The following is a 27,049-nucleotide window of genomic DNA, read 5'->3' on the forward strand; positions in this document are numbered from 1 at the left end:
TCAAAAACCTATTTCGTGGAGGGGGGGGGGGGTAGTGTTGACTTTTATTGCCTCAACTCTTTCACTATTCATACCCATTTCACACATATTCGCGTTTACCAGGGGGGGGGCATGGTAACTTTTTTCTTTTTTAGTATATACATTTTTTAACCTGGTAAATTCCAGGGGGGGGTCCTGACCCCCCCCCCCCCCCTCTAGATCCGCGCATGCAATGATTTGAATGTATTGTGATTCTGCGGTGAGAATGTTTGATCCCTCTTGAGTAACCCCAACCTACTCACATGGACAGTACAGTTTTATTTGCAAGACATTTGTCACTTGATCTGGCCTTTTTGCTGCTTTGTTCCAACTTCTAATTTAATGTAAGAGAGCTGAAACATACTACTCATATTATCCATTATGTAATTGTTTAGTGCTGAGAAAATTTTAATATTTGTCTTTTGCTTTTAAGTATGATTTTACCATACCTTATAGTTATACGTCTAAATTAACCAAAAAAAAAAACAACAATCATAGGTATGTGTTAATTTTATTCACAATAAAATATTGGGTTTTTTGACATACAAAGGCAGTATGAAAACAAGTAAACTTAATAAAACAAAATTAAATCTACTGCCACAACAATAGGGACTGTTTTGATGTATATTCCCAGAAGCTCAGATTTGTTCGTTCTGTCGTACAATGAACTTTGTATATGAGACTCGAAATCCGAGAGATCGAGTATATAACCCTCGAAATTCGAGAGATCGAGTATAATACCCTGTGTCGAAATGCCTGCAAACGGCGTATGTAAGTGACATATATAAAATCGAATTAAAATAAAAAAAAATTTAACAAGCACAATATAATAACATATTTTTTTAGAAAATTGAAAAGGTTTTCGCCTTTGTCTACACGAAGGAGAAAGCCAGTCCACTTCGCAACAGAACAGTGCGGCTGTGCATGGCTTGGTGATTTGAGCATGAAAATCCAACTGCAGGTGAAAAGTTTACCCTGTTGTGCTATTTACAAAAGTATTTTTGATACTGTAGTATGTTTTTGGAATATTTGAAATATATTGAAACATGAAAAAAATACGAAATTAGCTCTTTCTGTAACACTTGTACAAAAATTCTATGATAAAAGGAGGCGCGGGATATCCCGTGTCTTGAAGCACATCTTGAATGATTTTTATGGTTTAAAAGTCTGTGAATTTTTTTGCAAGCTGGTCTTCTTTTCCTAACATATATTATTTTATATTAATTCAAAAAAAAGGAAAGAAAAATTCGACATAATGAAAAGTACGGAGACAGCTCAGATCCTCCGTTCCTGTTACACCATTTAGCGCCTTGAGCTTCTTGGTCCCTTGTCACCAATAAAGTAATAGACGGTATGCATTACAGTGTACAGAGCTAACGCAAAACATCAAACTCAGGAGGCCCTGACATTTACAAGTGTCATCATGTGGCATTACAATTAACCCGTATCTTTTTGTCAGAACGATGGGTTTCTGGGACTTGTATATATCTGTCTCGTTCACTTATTGAAGTAGAAGGCTGCTGACACAGAATTTACAACTACGATTATGAGAATAATTCTTGATATTTTAATGATATTGGTAAAGATTTGAAATAAATTCTTGTATGTTGTATTGAACGCTGTAGTTGTACTGTTTTCAGTTACATTTTTTACTTTGAAATTTTAAAAACGATATGCAACAGAATTAATGAAGAAGCAGGCACGTAGTATCGTTTTTTAAAGGAGGGGTTGGGCACGAAAAGAAACAGAAAAAATAACTAGGAAATTCTCCGAACTCGGAAATACAACTTTGCAAAAATCTCCATTCGATGGACAGGGGGGGGGGGGGATAGGTTCAAACTTTTTTCATAACCAACTTCATAAATTACCACAGTAATTTCTTTTGACTACACCACTACAATAAATGAGGGGGGGGGACAAAAAGCCTTTCAATGATTATTTTTAATAGTGAATAACTTGATGCTCCCTTCCTGATATTACGTGTCTGAGTAGCCAGAGAAGGAAAATAATTTTACAAGATATAGAGTTATTGAAATACTAGAATGGATATAAAATAAAATTAATACTTTTAAAATATAACATTGTCAATGGATACTAGTGAATATTGAAACAAAAAAACATGTAAATATCTAGAATGAACATATATGCCTCAGCGGACTTATGTTTTGATACATGATAAGTATTTTCACATGGGCCTGTACCAAATTACAATGTATCAATGTTTCAGATATATACATATAAATGCTTACATCGGACAATAAGGATTTTACAATGACACTGAATACCCATACAAACCATTAGGCTTTATCCTAGAAAACTGATATGTGCAAGGTTACAAGAAACCTAATAAAATTTTGTTGAAATTTAATATATGTATAAATATATACACATATGTTTCTACAAAGTGGATATTAATGTCGTCCTATAAAAACGCCAATATTCTTTGGTTCATATGTGAGGACTTCGTTAAACCGAAGGTCAGTTTGTTTACCAAGGCCACTGGGTAGACTTTCTACTCAAGTATTTAAAAAACATCCTTCTTCAGACGAGAGTCTTTTTTCTCCAAATGCGTCCGTTGAGAATAAGGTGACAATTTCATACAAATATATCCCTGTGAGAATTTCTGATTGTTTTGTTTTCAGACAATTGCTACATGGCGAATGATCAGGAATACCCTACTGCTCCCACTGAGAATGTATTGCTTCCTCGTTGGCTGTCGCCACATTGATTTCCATCTCTTCTGGGGACCTAGCCAAGAAAAGGACGAAATTTAATAATTTTCCAGGAGGAATGCTTATTTCATTTTCTGGTTACAATGAAAATCAAGATTTGCAACTAATCTGCTGCAATTTCTCGACTTCATTAGATGTGATGAATGCCTTCTGAAATCAGAACTCTCTTTAAGCTGTTTACTGATAACGTGTATCAGTTTGCTGTTCGTGTATTAAAAACTAATCTTCTTTTGATCAGATTCAGAAAGTCTGTAGCAAATAAGACTTGCTTTTGCTTTGTATTATACTTCACAAAAAGAGGGAAAACAAACCCCCACTGATAATAGAATAAAATATACAGAAGAGTCAAAAGGAATGGGGTTTTGTTGGTGTCCAATCTTTCCGAAATTTAGAGATTTGTCTTAATTGAACTTTTTGATTTTCAATTCAATATCTTGATTAAGATCCCATATTTCCATGACAACCAGATGCATTTTGAAACCATAACTTTTGTCTTATTGTAAGGAGGGCAAAAAATAACCTCAGTTGACTTTTGAATCAAGGTAAAAACACGTCTACTTTTCATGCAAAGGAAAAGCCTCTAAGAAAATAATTACAACTTTTCGCTGAAATTATGATTAAAACCACTACACACTTCTTAAACCTCATCAACCTTTATGCAAAGATAAAGGCTCTTTTGTCATGACAATATAAACCTGCAAATATATACTTATCTGTGTGAAAAAAAAGTTCGAATTTATTTTCCATTATCACAAATAACGATTCAGCAAGTCTAGCAATAAGAAGTTCAAAGCGTCCTATTTAGACATATTTTTCAAAAAGGAAAAGTGATTACAAGTTTTAAACGTATTATCCTACTACCTTTGAGTTTTTTCCTGACCAGACCCTGCCTCTTTATCCTGATGGTGATGACGTTGTAGTGACGTATGAGAGGAATGTCGTCTGCTTTTGCTGGAGGAGTTAAGCGGAAGCTCCTGGTTCTCCTGCGGCCTATCACTGTTGACACTGGAGTAGGCCGTTACACCATGATGACTTGTATTTGATTTTGACTGCAAAATTTTGTTGTTGATAATCATTTAGACCATTTATACTGAAGTAAATGTATTGCAGAGGAGCTGGGAGTTTTCTGCAATTGGTATTCCAATTCATACCTTCCTATCTAGTATCTAAGGAGAAAATTCTTCAAAATCTGATGTTAGTTCATCGTCGCAAACCGCGGCCAAAATGAACGAGCATCACCCACATATTTTTATCCCAACAATCAAATTGCATTTGAATTACCGTACTTAAACTCGATTTCTAAACTACCTAAAAAACCTTACAAACAAAGATACAAAACGGGTTTCTGTAAATGTGCTACCAAGTCCAACTCTCTTTCTTAACCCCTCATTAAAATACTAACAGAATTGAATATATATATACATATATACATACGCGAAATGGTGTAAGTCAGATGTTGATATTTGTACTTAAAAACTCAGAGGAACTTTTAGAAATTTTCACCCTTTTTTTTACCAAAACCAATAATCATCAAAACGTACAAGTTTTGACACTTTGATAGTTACAACTATTTCCCACGATAAATAATTTTTAATTTAAGTCCAGGCTTTTTTTTTTTTACATCATTACATGAAGAAGGTTGTTTTTCCAATAAAAGTGGACCTTGTAAATTCTCAAACCTTGTCATTGATGATTTGCAAAATTATTTTGTTAAACATTGTATTGTACTTAGAAGAACTTGGAAGTTGATACTAAAAGACTGAGAATATTGATTGATAATATGTACATATATAGTTTCTGGATATGAAGTCTTCCAACAATCTGCCGGAGTTCCGATGGGTACCATCTTCGCTAACCAAGATTTTCTGATCCGCCACTGTCCTTACGTGTCGGGTTTGTGAGGAGAGTAGCGGATCAGACAGCCTTGGCTAGCGAAGATGGTAGGTTTCATATGCACTACACTTCTTATAGATACATTGTACTGAGGTCACCTTCTCAAAAGCTCAAGATAACCAATATAGATTTAGTTTAAATACTTTTGAGCCTCATAAGAATTCAACAGTTCTTTAGTTTCTATTGAACGGCTATTAGTCGACGTCAAATGAATTACAATACAATTGCAAACTCATAGCTTGAAGATATTTTTTTTTTGTTTTATCGGGTATGTCGGAACATCAAAGTGTGAGGCATGGACTGATGCTGCACTTACAGACATACACACATACTGAAGGCCAGAATTCAATTATCCTAATACAGGGATGTCCGATGATGATATGCCAATATCTACATTTTTTGAAAGTTAAAAAAAAATAGACAATGGAAAATATAATGATAAAAATTATATTGTTGAAAGGACTGTTAGGGATAATCAAATTTCATAAAACATGGAAAAGCACTAAAGCAAATCAGTGAGATGAGAGGGACTTTAATAAACTGAAATAATATAATATTCTGGCCAAATTTAATGCTACTCCACTATGCTATTTCAATATATTTCTCCATGATATTGGAATTGGAATAGGAAAATTATATTAATATTGTACCCCACATGTAATATTTTTATTCATGCAAGATACACCAAGACCAAATTAGGACACCATATACGTAGCTGAAATTAACTCATATAAAGTCTATTTGTAATATTATACAGAAAAAACATCGGACCATATATTACACCACACTGTTTATAATACTTCACATGGGATGATATAAGATTAATGAAATAAGAAGACGACGAGCAATGATCAAGCACAATAGTCCATTGGAATAATACAAGTCAGAAGCAGAGGGACCACGGACCTCTACAAACATGAGGTGGGAGTGAACATTCCGTCGACTGAACGCAATGGACAAGTGCTCTTCATTTTCATAGAGCAAAAAGAAAAAAATCAGTGTGAAAACTATCATATGGCATGACAGTTTGTATTTAAAAAAAAAAAAACGTCGGTCAACACTAGACTTCACGAAAAATTGCACTTGCTAGCAATGTGATTGTATCGACCATAGAATTTGCGAAAATAATTGAGACTGTTGATACCCTTGTATCATCAACTCTTTTGTTATTAGATCGCCTTTTTTCAGAGGTATATTGTTACATAAATAACATAACGGGAGTTGACGATAGAAAAGTTGAATTCATCACGTTTATCATGAATTTTTTTTTTTTTTTTTTTTTTTTTTTTTGAGTTTGTCATATACGTTTTTCTTCAATAAATTATCCAAATATGACACAATTCTGTCAGTTTCTAAATTAAAACTAATTTAATTTAAAAGTTTCTAAACAAAATAAAATTTTGGTCTTGGTAGTACATTCTTTTATAAAACGGGACCCTGGACTTTGATTTGTCTTGTGGAATAATTGTGTAAAAATTTAAAAAGTCACATATTGTAAAGCTATTGATTTGAACAAAATTGTGTGCTTTTCAAAATTTCTATAAAATTGTTTAATTAAAACCTTGCAAACATGGGCATATACGAAATGATAATGTTCAAAATTGTCATATACTACACTTTTAATTTTAAAAAATCAAATTGTAGGGGACAAGGATTTTTTTTTACTGCTTGTTTTTATGTTGTCAATTAATATGGATGCAGAAATCATGGTCAACCCGGCAAGACAAAGTTCCAAAGATTATAAACATACTATCCTGTCCCAGAAGCATGCGCCCCATTAATCAATCTTAAGCCAAATGACATAAACATGTAAGTATATACACTAGCATGCATATATATCTCAATAACCAAAACCCTGCATGCTACCTGATAAACCCCTTCCTATTTTTTTTATTTTTTTTTTGTTGTTGCTTACCCCTGTTGTAGTATTCTCTTTGTTGCCATTTATGACATAGATCTGCTTCAAAACCAAACAATTTTACATAATCTATCTAAAAACAGGGAGAAAACATTTCTTCAAATAACCATGGGAGTGAAAAGTTTTGATGAACACAAGGCGAAAATTTTAGTAGACGTTTTAGCCCCCAAAATACTTGTTAAGTTTCAATGGGCATTTTAGTGCAATACTTAATTAAAGAGATAAGTTTAATTTCCTTTTAAATAATCAATGTCGACAAAGTCATCATTGATCAATGGATCAGAAGATCTTTAAGTTTCCATGGTTAAGATTGTAGAAATATCCACTTGAATAAAGCTTACAAATATGATATTCTTACAAATCTTTCCTACCTAAAATATCCGAGTAGTTAGAATTTCGTGCAATAAATAAAGTGTTGGCGTATATTAAGATTATATTAAAGTTCAATACGTACAGATGAGGAGTGTCTCTGTCGGCGGGTCTGGTCCGCCAGTCCGTAACAGAAATAGTAGAACACGGCCGCCACCAGAATAAAACTACCCACGGCACAGGCGATCGGACCTAGGACTTTATAAAGGCTGAAATCAATCAAACATATATACTCATTAAAAGATTGGTTACTGAATCTCATCTAAAAACCTATCAAGTTATTTTACGAGTTCGTATTATACACACCATGAACTGCAAAGCAGTTCCCTAAGGAGTTAATAAAAGAACCCAGGTACACACCGAATATCCCCCTTTTAAAATTGTTAAATGTTAATGGAATTGATGAAGGGTAGTTGATTTTCATAAAAAATAAATTCAAACTACTAAAATATGATAAGTCCTGCGATAGCGTTACCAGGGCCCTAAATAACCTGCATATACATTGCTTCTAGACGTCACTCTTTCAAAGAATAATACAGTAAAACTCGGTAACGAAGTCACTGGGACCTATGAAATTACTTCACTATATCCGTAATTCGGTATATGAGTATGAGGAATTGGAGCAAGTTAACTTCGCTATATCCATGAATTCGAAATATCCGTGTTCGTATTAAGCAAGTTTTACTGTATATGTGTTTTGGCCAAATAACGGTAACATGCAGATATTTTATTTTCATTAAAAATGCCTATTGTTTTGTTATTAGAGCTTTAACTGAAGCCTGAGAAGAAGACATTAGGTACAAGTAACATACAAGAAATGTATTCCAGAGAGATCTGTGTCGTGTAAAACTAACTTAATCAATTATATCAACGCGGGGGTGAAACTCAATTTATCCGATAAAATGTCAGAGAATTCGGCCGTTAAATATAACTATACAGATTTACATTGATTCTGCCAGTATTCGTTTTGTACAAGATTCTTTAATATGGTAAGAGGGAATATCTGTTATGGTCCCGTTTATCTGGAGGCGATGCTAAGCCCTAATATAAACTCGCTTGTAACCAGGACCAATATCGCTCCATCTTTATACATTCTAATGTGCTATCATCAGCATGAAACCTTTCGTATTTTTTATCGTCCTTGTTAAAAAAATAACTATTGTAATCTAATGCAAGATAACTTCAAAAATGCTGATATTTTTGCATTTACGAGTGATAATTACCCGGGTACTATGAATGTTCTGTCCATGTATCTTCAACTTAATTAAGTATTATTAGTTAGGACTGAAGTGCAGGAGTCAGTGATGCTCCGGAAGTCACGTGATTATATTTGGCTCTTTTTTAACCGAATGCTATTCAGATTCAGTGCAGTACTATCTTTGTCATGTTAAATCAATTTATGCGTTTTTTTCCTCCAACGAAACTACTTTGCCGAGTCTTACTCATTAAAAGAATCTTGTATATGTTCAACTGAAATTAGTCCGGCTTTAATGTTTTCCATAAAGATAAGAAAGAATTCTGATAGGAAATAAAAAAAAATGTAAATGGGGTAAATATGATATTTTTACCGTATTTGAAATTCCTTTACTTATACTTTTTTTAATTTCCTCATATTATTTATTGAACAGAAATCCGCTTTATATTGAAAGGATATTTTAATATGAATTCATGTTTTATTTAAAACAGGGGAAACACTATATCATCCATGTTAGAATATATCCAATACTTGTTGCTTCTAATTCTTGATTAACGCACTATGGTATATTCACTGTATGGGCAAAATTGTAAAGTAAATATTTCCATTTCTAATTTTTCTCTCTGTGATAACTCTTTGAAAGTTAGCGGAGTTAATTTCTTGATAATTCTACTGGAATGTAAATTAGGCAGGTCAATAGGTCAGGAGCTAAGGAGGCCTAATATGCATGCAAATCTCGTGCGCATCTGTCTCTGAGTCTGACGCTATGGAGGCCAGATAAGCATGAAAATCTCGTGCGGTTGCCGTTGTGTTTGACGTCAGTGGGCGAGAACTATTGAAATTGGGATGGGAATCCTCGTGTAATTTAAATCTATTAATCTACATTTTTAAAGTCTAAATCTACAATTTTATTTCACAATAAAATGGAAGTATAAGGAATCACTGTCTAGTTAGTATAGTATGCCAGGAACATCAACAATAGTGCGAAACATGGGATAATTTATGCATAACGGGCGAAGCCCGTTATGCAAATTATCCCATGTTTCCCACTATTGTTGATGCCCTGGCATACTATACTAACTAGACAGTGATTCCTTAAATAACTCACACTCTTTCAGATTGAGCAACTCGTTCATTTTCATCTTGTGTGTCATCTAGGCCAAGGACGGTCAAGGTCAAACCTGGAGCAAGAAGTATAGCACCTACAAAAACCACGGCTAAAAGTCTTCTCATGGAGAAGCCGTGGGGCTGCATGCGATGGGCGCGATCCCCGCGTGATTTGTGCCTATTGCGGACCACACTGGCGTATACAGCGGGGCGCATCGTGACGAGTTTTATCTCGACCCTCCTAATCCATTTTTTTCTCTATCCTTCGTAGTTTCTGAAATGAAAATGAAAATATATTGAAAACCTAACAGATCTCAATTTCTCTAAAACCAACTTGCTTTGAAGGAGGGTTTATCGGCAAGAAGAAAGGATGCTGTATATAAAAGCCAAGGCTATTCAATAAATGAAATATTACTGTAACACTAATGGTAGGATTACATTCGTTCTATCAACAAAAGAGTAAAATCGACCCATGCCAATCTGGCGATCTGATGGGGGAGTCATTTAAAGAAGGAAACTCCCCAACAAGGACAAGTAAGTAGCTGTTACCCTGTCGTATTGATCTCGTCCAGCAACATGACCATGCGCATCGCTCGACCGCAATCAAACGGTTAAGCCCTTATGTGGATACGTTTAACGATTCTTGGCGTGTAAAATCAACTAGTCGTGAAATAGATCAGAAGACTGGGATTATATAACTATAGCAGATATATTGGAAGTTGGGGACTGTGCCCTGGATATTGAAGTGAACAGTTATAATGGCAGCAGACGACTGACTGAAAAAATTCAAAGCGCTTCATCAAACTTTAAAGGAAATGGCTTCATGGTTATTGAATGGAAGACGAAATTTGACGTCTCCATTAAAAGGTCCAATCAATTGTAACTTCAAAAACCATATTGAAAACTGCAATCTTGAATGCGATTCCAATAAGTCAATACAGTGAGTGAATTTGCGGTCGTCTAAGAACTAGAATGAAATTTTCCGCATCATTAGTCCTATGGTGAAGATTACGTTACAGTTAAGTCAGTCTTTATCGAATTTTACTGCCATGCTACTAGAAATCGAATGAAAAACCCAAATAAGAAAATGGAAATGTGCACATTTTCTCGTTTCTTGAATCATAATTATTCTTGTTATATATCAAAATGTATATTTGACAAATGTGAGAACGGTTCAACCTTGCAAAACTTACAAAACTATGCACATGTATTCCTGAAGTACACAAAATCGTATTTATATTTTATAATATCAAATCCAAACAAAACATGCTAATTCAGAGAAATTGTGGATAGGAAGAAGAATTCCATAAACAATACAAAATATGAGGACGGCATGTAACATGGACCCCTGGAAATTCTAGAGGTTGGATCAGGTTCCAAGGAGGAGTGAGTATCCCCTGTTGACGAGTCACACCCGCCCTATATATTAATCAGGTAGAAGCCTACCAGACGGAACTAGCCGGAGTCAAATCAGTATAAAAACAAAGGCCAAACAATAGGAAAGCCCAAATACGACCCAGTGGTAGATTATATCTGCTATCAAAGTCATTATAACCATCATAAAATTTACAAAACACCGACTTTAAACGAGGCTGTTGAAATCTCTGTAACCTCAACTTATTAGTGAGTAGTCTGCCTCGCTTTAAAAATTGATCGTACTCGGAGCAAACTCTTGAGTAGCGAATAAGTTGGGTACAAAAACATCATAAGCAAGTGTTAGTGGAATATTACTACATGTACATAAATAAGAAAAGTAGACGATGGAAAGCTGAAGTCATCTCGTTTGTCAAACAATACAACTGAAAAAGATCTGCATATTGAGAAAGAACAACTGAAACATGACCTTTCAACTTTTACTTAAAAGTCAAAAGGATCCCTTTTTTTAATATTAGGAAATTCTTGACCTTAAGCTGCATTACACAGAATGACAGTCGGACAGACAGACGGAAATACCCGATTTCATGTCCCATACTTTAAGTGAAAGCGGGGGACCAAAAAAATTAGTCTGCCGTTTGAGTGCTTTAAACAGATGGATTTCAAACTGAACAGTTGTATTGATACAAACAAAGTGAAAATTTGCAAGAAACAAAAAATCCCTACTTTCCAAACCTTTCATCGTCAAAAGTAATTTTAGTGAATCAATAGCAACGCACATGTAGCCCCATAACGAGCATTCTCGTCACAATTAACAACATGTGCCCTACAGACCTTTTTCTTTTTGAAGCACTAGAAACAAACTAATAATAGATTTGAAAAAGATGGAAACAGAAGCATTGACTGTGTTTTAGAAAGGTAAACCGGAATGAATAAGAACTTGAAACGGAACAACGAAATCTAAGTAAGCAATCTGAAAAAAATGTTGATTTCCAGAATTATTTTGCAGTAAAATGTTTTTGTAGTATTCCTTTTATTACCGAGAAAAACAAGATCAAGGTCAAGAGGTCAAATTTGGTGATACCCAAAGAAAGGTCTTGTCACAAAGAATACACCTGTGAATATGAAAGCCGTAGCCCCATCAACACAAAAGTTATGGGCAAGCTTAAAGTTTTTTCGAACAAACAGACAGACAGACGGACAGGACAAAAACTATATACCCCCGAAACTTCGTTTACGAGTGCATAAAAATTGTATATTTTGACATTTCAGGTGCACCGTTTTGGATTCCATACGTCAGAATTTTTGTGTTTTACATGTAATTAACAATAAAGAGTAACTCGTCACATAATACAAAATGAGTAAAAAAAATTCTATTGTTAATTTTTTTATTTTACATTGCTTTGAATGAAAAAATACTATTTCCTTTATGATAATACGGTAAATGTAAATTATTTTTATAAAGGGTGTTTCACAATATATGGACAATGTATTTCATTTTACAAAATTTGTATAATATGCACTATTACAGCGCATTATATTTAACATGTACAGTCTTTCTCTGAACAGAATTCATCGAATTCATTTACATACATCTACTTAGAAATTTTATATATTAAGATCTATTTAGAAATATTTATTGTATTTAATATTTTTTGTATATATTACGCTTGCTGTCGCCCGCCTGGCGCAGTGATTAGAGCGTCTGGTCTAGAATCGCGAAGTAAGAATTCGATCCTAAATACATGGCGGGTTCGAATCCCATTATGGGACGTGAAGACCGGTCCTTCGGATGAGACCGTTTAAACCGAGGTCCCGTGTCGCAGTAGGTGATGGTAAGTAAAAGATCCCTCGCTGCTCTATGACCGTAGGTCCCAAATAAAGGAAAAAATTTGCAGTTCACCATCAGCAAGTGGAGGCGTCTCTATATGAGTGAAAAATTCTCGAGAGGGACGTTAAACAACATAAATAAATAAATAAATCAATCAATCAATATTAAGCTTGCTGCAGTTTCACAAAAGAATTTAAGACTAAAATCAAACTTTACTTTTGTAATTTATTCATTCATTCTATCTTTATTTCCCCCCGTAGGAGATTGCATGAATATGAACATTTCAAATCATATATAATTTAAAAAAAAATAAAAAATAAAAAAAAAATAAATGTGTACATTATATTACATTAGGAAAGAACAAGGTTGCTGACTAGAACGATATACAAGGTAGGAAAAAAAAAAAACTAGGTTGCTAACAGTAAGTATAGACAGGTCACTCTGCTCTCCTACGCAACTGTCTGTTAAACCATGCTGCAGTATCCCTTAGGAAACGAAAATTCAACATATGTAAGCTGGGACCATCAAAATGAGATAAGGTGCTTGAGATTAATCTAGCACCTAGCAGAAAAAGGTATAGGTCATGTGGACTGAGACCGGAAAGTTCGGCATTTAATATGATATCAAAGTTTTCGATCAGAGTGTCCCACCACGCTTCGCGGATGGCGGTTGTGCCCAAGCAGGTTGTAGAGATGTGCTCGAAAATGTTCCTGAAGTTTTCTTCGCAGAGGGGACAAGGTTCTGGAGGAGAGTCTGAAAGAGTCCATAGCTTGACAATAAATTTACAAATTTCTATTTCGTGGATGTTGCTTGGAATTTCCCAGATAGTTTGCGGAGATTTCCCTGCGGTTATAGTATTGAAGAGAAGAAAGGACGGATCTGAGTACATCCGTTGACGTCTTGATTCCAAATGTACGTTGGTGACAGCTGCTTTAACATATCTTTTCCACATGTATTTTGTGGGGAAGTAACCATCTTGTAAGTATATAAGGAGGTACTGATGGAGGTCATACTTATGCAAAAGAGCCATGACGTCATTGATAAAGCCATAATGTTTAAGTTCGGGAGACTGTAAGTAAGAAAAAAGCCGATGGAGAAAAATCTGTTTCGTTAGAGTTTTGCTATCCAGTTCACACAAACGGCCGAAGAATTGCAGTTTTCTTTTGTCAATTTCAGACGAAATCGGAAGAAGTCCAAGTAAGGATTCACAGATATCAGATCTGGTGTCTTTTGGTAGGCCAACAGCATGCTTGCATATGAAGTGTTGAAAAGTGCTAAGGGTTTGCAGATCCCTTTGACGTAAGTTGGAGCAAAGTTCACATCCGTACAAGGTCGAAGGGAGTACAATTCTGGTGTAGAGCCGTCATATGGTGACTGGGTTAAGGTGTTCTTGTATTTGGAGGGCAAAATAAGCCTGTCGTCCTTTCCTGCATGCATTTTCAATTTTCTCGGTATGGATGAGTTTGGATTGAAGAAGAATTCCTAAATGGTTGTACGTGTTAGATAAATACACAGGGTCTGGACCAAGAAACCATACTTTGGACTCGTCATAGTTGGTAGATGTTTTGGAAAATCGAAGAACACTAGACTTGTCAGCGTTGAACTTGAATCTCCAATTTTTAGAATAGTCATATGCTGTGGAAAGAATGTTTTGGATTGCTGCAGGATATAATCCTAGACAGGAAATGTCATCTGCAAGGGCAGGATTCGAACTTGTGATGTTGTAGATACCCATATTGGGACATTTATCTTGAATGTCTTGAAGTAGATCATTTATGAAAACCAAATAAAGAAATGTAGAGAGTACCCCTCCTTGACGAACTCCTTGAGATACGGGAAACCAGTTCGAATTTGCGTTATTTACCACAATAGAACAGGCGGTATTCGTATGGCAGTCGTCTATAAGAGTCCAAAGCCGACCAGATACTCCCAGGCGGTGCAGCTTGTACATAAGACCATGTCGTCACACTGTGTCAAATGCTTTCTGGGTATCCAAGAAAGCAACGTATACCGGACTACCAAGCTCTATATTATGATATATAGTTTCTTGGAGGTTGAAAGATGCAGTGAGACAGCCGAGCTTCTGCTGGAATCCCTGTTGTTGTGTGTTTGGAAATTCAATAGCAGAAAGAACATGAGATTTTATCCTGCCTAATAACAGTTTTTCAAAAATCTTAAGAAGGCACGGAAGTAAGGCTATTGGTCTATAACTGTCCGGGGATTTCCGTGGTTTGTTGCTTCCCTTGTGTATAGGGACAATAATGTCTTTTTTCCAGGAGTCTGGGATTTGACCAGTTTTTATGATTGAGTTAAAAAGATGCTGTATACATAGTTTAAGTTCTAAGCCTCCGTAGATTGCAAAACTTACAAAACTATGCACATGTATTCCTGAAGTACACAAAATCGTATTTATATTTTATAATATCAAATCCAAACAAAACATCCTAATTCAGAGAAATTGTGGATAGGAAGAAGAATTCCATAAACAATACAAAATATGAGGACGGCATGTAACATGGACCCCTGGAAATTCTAGAGGTTGGATCAGGTTCCAAGGAGGAGTGAGTATCCCCTGTTGACGAGTCACACCCGCCCTATATATTAATCAGGTAGAAGCCTACCAGACGGAACTAGCCGGAGTCAAATCAGTATAAAAACAAAGGCCAAACAATAGGAAAGCCCAAATACGACCCAGTGGTAGATTATATCTGCTATCAAAGTCATTATAACCATCATAAAATTTACAAAACACCGACTTTAAACGAGGCTGTTGAAATCTCTGTAACCTCAACTTATTAGTGAGTAGTCTGCCTCGCTTTAAAAATTGATCGTACTCGGAGCAAACTCTTGAGTAGCGAATAAGTTGGGTACAAAAACATCATAAGCAAGTGTTAGTGGAATATTACTACATGTACATAAATAAGAAAAGTAGACGATGGAAAGCTGAAGTCATCTCGTTTGTCAAACAATACAACTGAAAAAGATCTGCATATTGAGAAAGAACAACTGAAACATGACCTTTCAACTTTTACTTAAAAGTCAAAAGGATCCCTTTTTTTAATATTAGGAAATTCTTGACCTTAAGCTGCATTACACAGAATGACAGTCGGACAGACAGACGGAAATACCCGATTTCATGTCCCATACTTTAAGTGAAAGCGGGGGACCAAAAAAATTAGTCTGACGTTTGAGTGCTTTAAACAGATGGATTTCAAACTGAACAGTTGTATTGATACAAACAAAGTGAAAATTTGCAAGAAACAAAAAATCCCTACTTTCCAAACCTTTCATCGTCAAAAGCAATTTTAGTGAATCAATAGCAACGCACATGTAGCCCCGTAACGAGCATTCTCGTCACAATTAACAACATGTGCCCTACAGACCTTTTTCTTTTTGAAGCACTAGAAACAAACTAATAATAGATTTGAAAAAGATGGAAACAGAAGCATTGACTGTGTTTTAGAAAGGTAAACCGGAATGAATAAGAACTTGAAACGGAACAACGAAATCTAAGTAAGCAATCTGAAAAAAATGTTGATTTCCAGAATTATTTTGCAGTAAAATGTTTTTGTAGTATTCCTTTTATTACCGAGAAAAACAAGATCAAGGTCAAGAGGTCAAATTTGGTGATACCCAAAGAAAGGTCTTGTCACAAAGAATACACCTGTGAATATGAAAGCCATAGCCCCATCAACCCAAAAGTTATGGGCAAGCTTAAAGTTTTTGCGAACAAACAGACAGACAGACAGACGGACAGGACAAAAACTATATAACCCCGAAACTTCGATTACGAGTGCATAAAAATTGTACATTTTGACATTTCAGGGCACCCTTTTGGATTCCATACGTTAGAATTTTTGTGTTTTACATGTAATTTACAATAAAGAGTAACTCGTCGCATAATACAAAATGAGTAAAAAAAAAAATTATTGTTAATTTTCTATTTTACATTGCTTTGAATGAAAAAATACTATTTCCTTTATGATAATACGGTAAATGTATATTATTTTTATAATGGGTGTTTCACAATATATGGACAATGTATTTCATTTTACAAAATTTGTATAATATGCACTATTACAGCGCATTATATTTAACATGTACAGTCTTTCTCTGAACAGAATTCATCGAATTCATTTACATACATCTACTTAGAAATTTTATATATTAAGATCTATTTAGAAATATTTATTGTATTTAATATTTTTTGCATATATTACGCTTGCTGTCGCCCGCCTGGCGCAGTGATTAGAGCGTCTGGTCTAGAATCGCGAAGTAAGAATTCGATCCTTAATACATGGCGGGTTCGAATCCCATTATGGGACGTGAAGACCGGTCCTTCGGATGAGACCGTTTAAACCGAGGTCCCGTGTCGCAGTAGGTGATGGTAAGTAAAAGATCCCTCGCTGCTCTATGACCGGAAGTGCCAAATAAAGGAAAAAATTTGCAGTTCACCATAGCAAGTGGAGGCGTCTCTATATGAGTGAAAAATTCTCGAGAGGGACGTTAAACAACATAAATAAATAAATCAATCAATCAATATTAAGCTTGCTGCAGTTCTGTCAAGGATACATCATGTCATGTACATCAATGATATTGGTGAAGCACAGGTTCTGCTTAGCTATCAAACTCTGCACAAAGCTATGTTTCACAAAAGAATTTAAGACTAAAATCAAACTTTACTTTTGTAATTCATTTTATTTTATGGGGAATTAGTTGGATTTTAATGCTAATAAGAAGAATTCAGTAATAAAAAACATAGTCTCATAGAATTAGATTGAGGAACTACTAGCGTGTGGAAATTTTAGGCTTAGACGTGGTCTTTTGTAAAACACGGCACAAGATGTCGCGGACATTGCTTGAGTTGGGTACCCAATTTGTTTTGTTATGGTCACATTACCAAACCGATTTTCATGTACTCTATTTTGCACTTGTACTTATTATGGTTTTTTTATACAGGGGATGCTAATTTTATTAATTTGTGTGTTCCTCTGTTATTTATTTTCAGTCGCATGTTTGGCAATATTTTTACATGGAAAATAAATGACATTCAACTCTCAGATGATCTTATTTTCTATGGGCGTGAAGCAGACATATAGATAGAGAAAGATTTCACAATCTTTAATAGTGTGCCTCTATCAACTTACAATCGAGAGATCATTAAATATACATGACAACATGCAGTTTTTTACTTCTGTAGGACAAATGAATTTGCCAAATTTTCATTACTGTAGCAAAGAATAATGAATCTGAATACCACTGCATTGATAGTTAACCAGACAACATAATCAGAACGCCAATCCATTTCTAGGTATTCTTTATCCATTTTCTTAAATAATATATAACCTTATTCAATATTTTTCAAATGATGAAATGAAACTACATGCCTTCTAAAACATTGACCAGACAAATATTAACGAGTCTATCTCTTTTGGTATTCATGCGCAGTGTACTTTAAATGTCACGTGACCTGTTTCGATTTCCATGTTTCTCACATAAGGGTGTTTAAACTTCCGCTGCAGTACTACAGCTTTATTAGAGTTACATACTTACAGTACCCGGTCTTTGTAAATCTTCAACAGAAACCACTTTGTTTTCAATGAATAATTTACCCTCTCTTCCCCTTACTACCCATTCATAATTGACAAAGAAAATATTTTTCTAAGCAACCGGTGTCGAGTTTATAAGTATACTCAACATACACCATTGTTGTATAAGTTTACGAATTTATCCTTTCTTCAAAATCAAATGAAAACAAGTTGTCAGTGACAATATGTACTACGCCTATTCCTAGAAAATTGTTCGATTTGTTATTATCTAATACTCTTAAGTCAATGCTGAAAATTTAAACAATTTAACAGTAACATCATCCCTATGTATAATGGGTATTCCTAGAATTAAAATAAATTCAATTTTCATGAATTCTATTTTCATTTAACTACAGCTATATTGATTCAAAATTATGCAAAAGTAATTCCACGTCCTTTATGGTATTTCTTTACATGCAATAGTTGATATTGATTCAAAAAGAAGAAAATATATACAAATATTTCAAGAAAGTCCTGCGGTTGATTTAACCGAGAAATATTTAAAAATATGGAAAAAGGTATAATTTATATATTTTATGGTATCGTATTATCTCATAATTTATTAAAGACAGGTTGCTTATAAATTTGTAATATTTAGCAAGTAACACCTTTATCATCGTCTCAAGCCACGGTCTGGAGTCCGCAGGGAGAGGATCGTACATTTTGGCCGTGGTTTGCGACGATGCACCTTTATATGCAATCACTGTCCTATTATGTGTCATTTTATTAGGATGAATGGAGACTGAAAAATCAGTTCCTATAAATTTCAGATACAAAAAAAACATATCAATTAAGTTTATAGAATTATAGTATGAGACTTTTAAACAGACAATTGAAAATAATATTCTACCTTATATTTTTTTTCTTGAAATACCTTACATATATTCCAAATGTCTGAACGTATCCACGTACAGTATATTTCATTCAAATATTGGTGGTGTCTTCCTCAAATTAACATGGGAAATTGACTGCATGACTTTCATATTCCTTCTTACTAGTAGTAAATGAGGAAATGGCCTTCAAATTCATTTTTAAAAAGAATATTAAAGAAAAATACATTAATACAAATGTAGATTATGAATTGTCGTGCATCGACATACAAAGGGATTTATTTATCAGCCTCTAAACATAACATCAATTTAACAAACATGCTTTTAAATCTTAATATGGACATAGAAATTCGGTAAAACAGTATGTCACGCAATTGTCTTGTACTGCTTAATATGAAGAGCCTTGCAATACCGGATTGCACGACATTGTGACAAGTTTTTGTGACAATCTGTATTAGATGGACGTTATACAACCACTGGCATAAATCCAGAGAGTATTTCACGATCAATAAAGCCAAGCCAAAAAAATCTTCTTTAAAAAAAAAAGGAAATGTTTGCATGTTTTTGCTTTCAGCTGGTATTGTAACTAGGTGCTAATTGTGCGTTATGCGCGTCATTTTGAATACAACTCCTTTAGATTAAAAGACACGTATTGCATTCACCAACAAACATCCTTTGTTAGCGACATCTAAACCTGTGAACCCTTTTGATAGTTATATGTTAGCATGGTGTTTTATGGAAATAAATTATGTTCGGTTGCATAAACCCTTTTTTTTTTAAATAAACGTATTTTATTGAAGACTATATTTGTTCTCAAAAACAGATACAATTACTGTAGATCCCTTATTTTATGTGGGTATAGTTTTAATCATCAATTCGCGGAAACAACAATTCGTGATTGGACGGTTAATCATTGTACTTAATGTTTTTAAGCTCCATAAAAATAATTTTATTTCGCGAGTGGTATACTTCTCACGATATTATTACAGTTGTGTAACTGGGTTCATTTGTATGCGGCAAATCTAAATGTTCCAGAAATGGTAAAATACTTACACAGTACGTAAAGGTTAGTTTAGTACTTTTGATAAAATCACATTTCAGTGAACTTGACAAAAAATAATAGCATATTCTTACTTCCGAAATCACATAAAAGTTAGTTTAAATTATTTGCAAATGGTTTTGTTAGTGCAGAGATATTTTGTTTTTATTAATTTTGAAGAACTAAAGAACCTTATTATGTTTGATATTATCTCTTTCAACCTGTAAAAGTAATGCATGCATAATGACTAAACCACCGTATAAATCACTTATCTGAAAATGAATTAGAGAGATAACTTTCCATTGAGAGATTTTTAAATACTGGTGCCTTCTTGATATTAAGTATACATGTATATGATATTTTGTACAGGACCACAATCAAATGTTCGTTAAAAGTGCATAACAATAAACCCTAAATTATCACCTTTACTACAGACTAGCCGATATTAAATAAAGACTACTAATTGCAGGGCACAAGAAACTTAGACTCTCTAACAAACCGCACAGTTAAGCAATATTGTAACTTAATATATATAAATACAATAGTGAGATAATAGACTCGTTTTCTACAAGAAGTCAAGGCAGTACTGCAATTAGTCATTGGCATCCTCTAATTTCATCCATTAGTATTCGTTTGACATTTAGAATTAGTCATATATATGTACATTTAGTAGTAACAATGTTCTTCATATGTTTCAGCCGCCATTCTTCTAGAATTGAACAGCTTTGATAATCACTCATTGAATTCTAAGTATCAATAGAGATTACTGATGCGAAAAGGTACTAGTAATTAAATGAGACTTAATTTGTTGTCTTGGGAAAATGAAATCTTTGAAATATACTTCTGTTACACTTATATTGGCTCTCAGCCCGAAATTTTTAACCACCCAACCCCCGCAACAAGAAAATTAACGCACATTCAAAGGTTGTACTTTTGCAGACCGACATAAATTGTCGGCAGACTTCTGAATTCTTACCACAAAGGGAAATTTGGTGTATTCTCTGAAAACTCATTCTTTCCTTTGAACACATATTATCCATGACCTAAAACTATGTCATTCAGAAAGTCTAAGGTTTAAGGTTCGTTATATACAGCCAAACCTCGTTTATCCGAAAGCTTGTGTACAAGCTGAAGACAGCTTAGGATTACGTTACACTACTTTTAGCTCACCTGAGCTGAAGGCTGAAGTGAGCTACTCTGAACAAAATTTGTCCTTTGTCTGTCGTCGTTGTCGTCGTTGGCGTTGTAAACTTTTCACATTTTCATCTTCTTCTCAAGAACCACTTGACCAATTTCAACCAAACTTAGCACAAAGTATCCTTGGGTAAAGGGAATTCAAGTTTGTACAAATGAAGGGCCACATCCTCTTCCAAGGGGAGATAATTATGAATTCGTGAAAAATTAATGGCATTTTAAAAACATCTTCTCAAGAACCACTGGGCCACCACTGGGCCAGGAAAGATGAAACTCATGTGGAATCATCCTCAGGTAGTGTAGATTCAAGTTTGTACAAATCATAACCCCCAGTGCAAGAATGGGGCCAAAATGGCCGATCAAGTTTTACATAGGAATATATAGGAAATGTCTTTAAAAATCTTATTCTCAAGAAGCACTGGCCCAGGAATTATGAAACTCATTTGGAATCATCCTCAGATAGTGTACACTCAAGTTTGTTCAAATCATGGCCCCCGGGGGTAGGGTGGGGCCACAATGGCCGATCAAAGTTTTACATAGGAACATATAGGAAAAATCTTTAAAAATCTTCCTCTCAAGAACCATTGAGACAGGAAAGATGAAACTCATGTTGAATCATCCTCAAATAGTGTACATTCAAATTTGTTCAAATCATGACCCCGGGGGTAGGGTGGGGCCACAATGGCCGATCAAAGTTTTACATAGGAAGATATGTGAAAAATCTTTAAAAAATCTTCTTCTCAAGATCCATAAACACAGGAAAGATGAAACTCATGTTGAGTCATCCTCAGGTAATGTTCATTGAAGTTTGTTCAAATCATGACCCCCGGGGCAAGGGTGGGGCCAAAATGGTCGATCAAAATTTTACAAAGGAATATATAGAAAATATCTCTAAAAATCTTCTTCTCAAGAACCATTGGGACAGGAAAGATGAAACTCATGTTGAATCATCCTCAGATAGTGTACATTCAAGTTTGTTCAAATCATGGCCCCGGGGGTATGGTGGGGCCACAATGGCCGATCAAAGTTTTACATAGGAATATATAGGAAAAATCTTTTTAAAAAATCTTCTCAAGAACTCTCTCAGTAAGTTAATAGCAGAATTGATATGGAGGCATTCTCAAGTAGTATTAGAATTCAAGCCCCCCACCCAACCCCACTACACCACCTCAGTAAACTTTTCAATTCTGATCTGATTTGTGCATTTTCCTAGCCGATGTGCTCAGGTGAGCGCTGTGGCCCCTGGGCTTCTTGTTATGCGTAGAGGGAGTAGTCATCACATATGGAGTATGGCTTGTGTTCCCATGCTTTTTGTCCAGATAAATGAAACATGCACATTACTGAAACGTTCCTTCCAACATTGTGAGATTTGAATCAGGTAATTAAGTTGTCTCTTTTGTATTAAACAACATTTTAACCAATGAAAGAAAGAAAACCAAAATTCACGCCGAAGCAGAAAAATATCAAGGAAGTCCGAAGACTGCAAAACGCTTTATCTTTGTTCTCATGTAAACAATGAATACAGCAACACTCGAATATATATATATTTATATTTAAGATTAGAATCGAACAGTTGCCTGCACAACGATAACGCGAATGGACGTGGATGAACAACGATATTGGATAACACGGATAAACTCATTTTATGTACATGTATATTGTTTGTTTTGATGATCCCGCCTCCTCCCATCTTGTCTTCTGAGTTTTGCAAAAAAGGGGTTCAACATAGTTAAAAATATGTTTTGGGGCATTTTTTCTTTTTAGGCAAACTTAAAAAAAGAAAGCAATGAGCAAAGTTGAAAATGACAATGTAAGCCCATATTATACGAATTAGGCAAACATGAGAGATTAGGAACCGAGCATTATTCTGGGCTCAGTATTAATTAAGAGGCCATGCAATGATATACTGAGCCCTGCATCAAAACATGACTATTTTGTATGACTTCATAGGTAATTTAGAAACGGAAACAGTCAAGGGTTTCCTGGACCTTGATAGGACTTCCGGTCGCCATTCCATCGTGTCCTCCGGTCCAGAAGCCCGATAACTACGGAACTAGGACTGTCTATCCTTGGAAAGTCTTCCTAGCCTCGTGTCTTTTACAGATATCGATCTTACCGATGACAAATGTGATCATTGGGAGGTTGTTAGACAAGACAGATAGGAAATAACACAACAGCCCGGTATTCCCTGACTATTAATCCTGCTTTTCAAGAAGAACAAAAAATGGTATTTGCGAAACCAAGCGTCAACAATTTGATAGACTTTATCTGAACAAATGTCGTGAGCTGTGATGGTCGTTTTCTTTACTTAGCCAATATTTCTATCTATATTGATGACTGTGTACCAGACGCCCTCAAATAACTTTCTCTTAATCAACATAAAAAATAGACAAACACTAAAGGCAAGCAGTTTGTTTTAGTTGATTACACAGATTTGTATATTTCATAAGGTTTAGCAACATTACGATATATCGCAAATCACTTTAAAAAACACATGCAGCGTATTCTGATTCAGAATGTCCATATATGTCCGTGTTTTAAAAGAAAACAGACTTTGTGTCACCTGATTGAAGAATATATTTCAAATCCTCCTTCTTTTAAATTACTTTAAGTATATGTTTTCTGATTTTATTCTAAACCGTGATCTTTGTATCCTTGGGTGAATTACTCCTTTCTGATAAGTTTTTAAAAATTATTTTTTTTTCTTCTCAATCTTTGATGTACGAAAGAGTGCTTACTACAGCAAAATGAAGTTTTACGAGCGAATATCTGAAAGTTTTTATGCATTTTCGGTTTCCAAAAAGAGTTTCTTTTATTACTTATACCTTTAACGCCAAATCTGACCTGTGTGCAATTGATCCACAAAATCGCATAAAATCAAAAAAATGTTAAAACAAACATACATTTTTAAAAGATTTAGAAATTAACAAACTAACTACAGAAGTACCTTTTTTGTTATGGAAATGTCTAAAAAGATTGAAAACTCTTGCAGCAATAATAGCTTACTAAGTTAAAGTGTAAAGATACGTGAATCCCTTGCAAGTGTGGTCGATAGAAAGTCCATTTCATATCCACATAAAAATTCAACCCAATTATCGGTATATCTCCAGAATTTGACCTAATTAATTGTCACATACGCCTATCTTACAAAGGCTAATGGTTGCAGAGACTGAGTTAATTGCACTGTTCGTGTCTTTATGAGACCATGATATTCGTCGATAAACCAAGCTTTATCTGTACCCAAAGACAAGAATGACAGAAGTTTTTCATCGATCTTAAGATATAAAGATAAAATTAATCAATTACCAGAATTAGATGCGTATAAACTCAAATAACCCTCGCATCACCTACCTGGCTTCTGGTAATTAAGAATTCACTTTTCCTTTTTTTTAATAATATATTTTTCGTCTCACTGCATTTCAAACCGTTTATCCATCGATTGTGTCGCCGAATGCATCAATAATTCCAGAACAGCGAATGAACAGCAAGATGAACAAAAACAAATCATATCAATATTGAACTAGATACATTGTATCAATGTGTCCAATCAATACAGATAACATACCTTACGGAGGACCCAAAGACACTGGACAGTAGCATCTGGACGGCGGACCAGGCTCCACCTCAATCAATAGTTGGCGAAAGCTTCAACCGCTCGTAGCTCCCGATTTGTTCTCTGGGATAAATCTCTAAATTAAGTAGGAATTGTCAGTAGTTAAGACTTTTGTTTGGGATTCTGTGGTTTCTGTATTCTCTAGTGTCAATTGTGTGGTACCATTCCAGGGAGAAGAATAATTATGGTACGCTCTACCTATTGCTCCTCGTGTAGGTATCAGGCGACAAGTGAGAGTATCGACCCGCTGTCACTGTGTTTATACTTCGTATTAATAATCAGAACGTCGATATGAAGCCTATCAATTTTCAGGGTGACGGATGAAGCAAAAGGACATCGTTTTTGAAACTGACCAATTAAACCTGAAATCGGTCTAATGAATCATGGGGTGTTGTTCCTAAAAATATCTCTCAGATTCATAAGGAGAAAGGCTTTGTCTTTTGAGAGAAAGATTCAATATTTTTCCATTACTGAAAGACTTTTGTCTATCGACGATTATTTAAATCAAAAACAAACGATTGGCCCAAGGATACTACATGTTCTACTTTTGGCTTTATATGAGATTTCTCGTAAGGTTGTTAAGATATGGTCCACATTCTAAAATCTTTCTGGGCACCACACGCTAGACATACCATTAGCTTTTTTACTTTTACCCTTTGGTGCAGATGAACTAAGAAGGATTAAAAAGGATTTTACACAGTTTTTAATATAAATTAAATATACTGGTATATTCTATGAGGCATCGTTTTGTTATTTTTGCCATTAATAGTGATATCACCTATTCGATTGGGTAATATCACTTATTCGAATAGGTGATATTACTAGTACCTTTTCGAATGGTTAATGTAGCAAAGTGATATTATTTATTCAAAATGAAGATGAATTCGAATACTCCAGTAGTTAATGTCATCAAGCCAAATACCAAATATGTGATATCACCATTTCGAATATGTGATATCACCATTTCGAATATGTGATATCACCAGTTGAATAAGTGATATCATTGTATATAATTTTTCTCTCTTTTGTTCCAAGCTCTTTGATTGGATAAAACGTGATCACATGATGAAGTATTTAATTATAGTCCGTTGCTATTTTTCTGAAATGCACATTGAAATTGACATGATGTTTCTACAAATAAAATTCATCTTTAAAACTGTGTTGACTTTACAAAGTTAATATGATTTGATGTTTTGTTAAATAAAATACTGATAATTTAACTCTAAGTAGTGTAATATACTATGATGCTCTGTTCTTTAGAAGTAATACATTAGTAGAAGGAACACAATGGTACTAAAAAGAAAACTTTAAATTAATCTCTGTATGAAAACTTAATGTTTGTTTTTATTATTTTCAAATTTTTTTGTCAGTCTATCTTAAAATAATAGAACATATGTAGCCCTTTCAATCGGTGAATCCAAGGATATATCAACTTGACACTTTGTGCTCGGTCAGAATGCCTTGTTTTTCTGTCAAGTCGATATACTACTGATGGACCTCTATATTTATATAATAACAGGAGTTGTTTGTAAAACACTTATGCCTTCCTCCCCTAAATAATTGGAATTTTACTAAGCCCAAGGGGCATAATTTTATCCAAATTGAAAATGACTCGATCGAACTCAAAAATGAACTAGACCTAGATATTCTTATCATAAATATGTATACCAAATTTCATTTCAATATGTGCAACCTCTGCAAAGAAAATGGAAACTGCAAATAATTGGATTTTTTTTGTCTAAGGGGCATAATTCTGTCCAAAATGGGTCGATCTTACTAAGAATTGAACTTGACCAAGATATTCTTATGAAAAATCTATATACCAATTTCATTTCAATATGTGTAATCTCTGCGAAAAAAATGAACGGAAACTGATAGTGGACCGACAGACCGACCGACCAACAGAAGCAGCAAAGCAATATGTCCTCCCTTCTCCGAAGTAGGGGTATAAAATATTCAATTTAGTCCTTTTAGGCTGATGATATATTGTATTTGTACAGAAAATTTTCCTGTAAAACATTTTGAAATGCATACGTTCTATACAATTCAACATGTGTGTTGAAAAATTTCACAATACCATTTATGTTTTGTAATTATGAAGAGTTTGTATATTGTTCCCTGGTTATCAACATTAAGGGAGTGCTTGTAAGTGAGCCTTTCGTAAAAAAAAAATGTGCATTGAAAAAATATCAGATTAAGTGTTGCTTGGATACTGTTTATGAATGCATTTGTTTTTGGGTCAAAAAAGATTGAACTTATTTCGAAATAATTTTGATCCATCGTTTAATCAAATATGAACCTCATTATTTTATGAGACAAAGAGTCCATTGATTTGTGAATATCAGTTA

General features: G+C 34.5%; 2 protein-coding genes across 3 annotated transcripts in view; both read right to left on the reverse strand.

Annotated features, from left to right (window-relative positions):
* The window catches only part of LOC134229722 (SUMO-conjugating enzyme UBC9-B), a 74,007-nt gene extending 69,265 nt beyond the window's left edge, over nt 1–4,742 (reverse strand). Inside the window, exon 1 of the mRNA XM_062711498.1 lies at nt 4,738–4,742. The gene's annotated coding sequence lies outside the window, so the exon portion shown is untranslated. The remainder of the gene's footprint in view (nt 1–4,737) is intronic.
* On the reverse strand, nt 511–24,955 carry LOC134229721 (uncharacterized). Of its 2 annotated transcripts, none has more exons than XM_062711496.1 (5): nt 24,654–24,955; nt 9,234–9,506; nt 7,016–7,139; nt 3,612–3,799; nt 511–2,766 (listed from the first exon to the last, which is right to left on the reverse strand). In XM_062711496.1, exons 2-5 carry the CDS (start codon nt 9,446–9,448, stop codon nt 2,694–2,696), a joined length of 600 nt encoding a protein of 199 aa, XP_062567480.1. In that variant the 5' UTR covers nt 9,449–9,506; nt 24,654–24,955; the 3' UTR covers nt 511–2,693. The 2 variants fall into 2 exon arrangements, with proteins under 2 accessions (XP_062567480.1, XP_062567481.1); XM_062711497.1 differs by lacking the exon at nt 24,654–24,955 and adding an exon at nt 24,440–24,528.
* Between the last annotated feature and the right edge of the window lie 2,094 nt (nt 24,956–27,049).

This window comes from Saccostrea cucullata, unplaced genomic scaffold (genome assembly GCF_032062105.1).
Source record: "Saccostrea cucullata isolate Sc308-1 unplaced genomic scaffold, CSIRO_AGI_Scuc_v1 ctg30, whole genome shotgun sequence".
Lineage (NCBI taxonomy): Eukaryota > Metazoa > Mollusca > Bivalvia > Ostreida > Ostreidae > Saccostrea > Saccostrea cuccullata.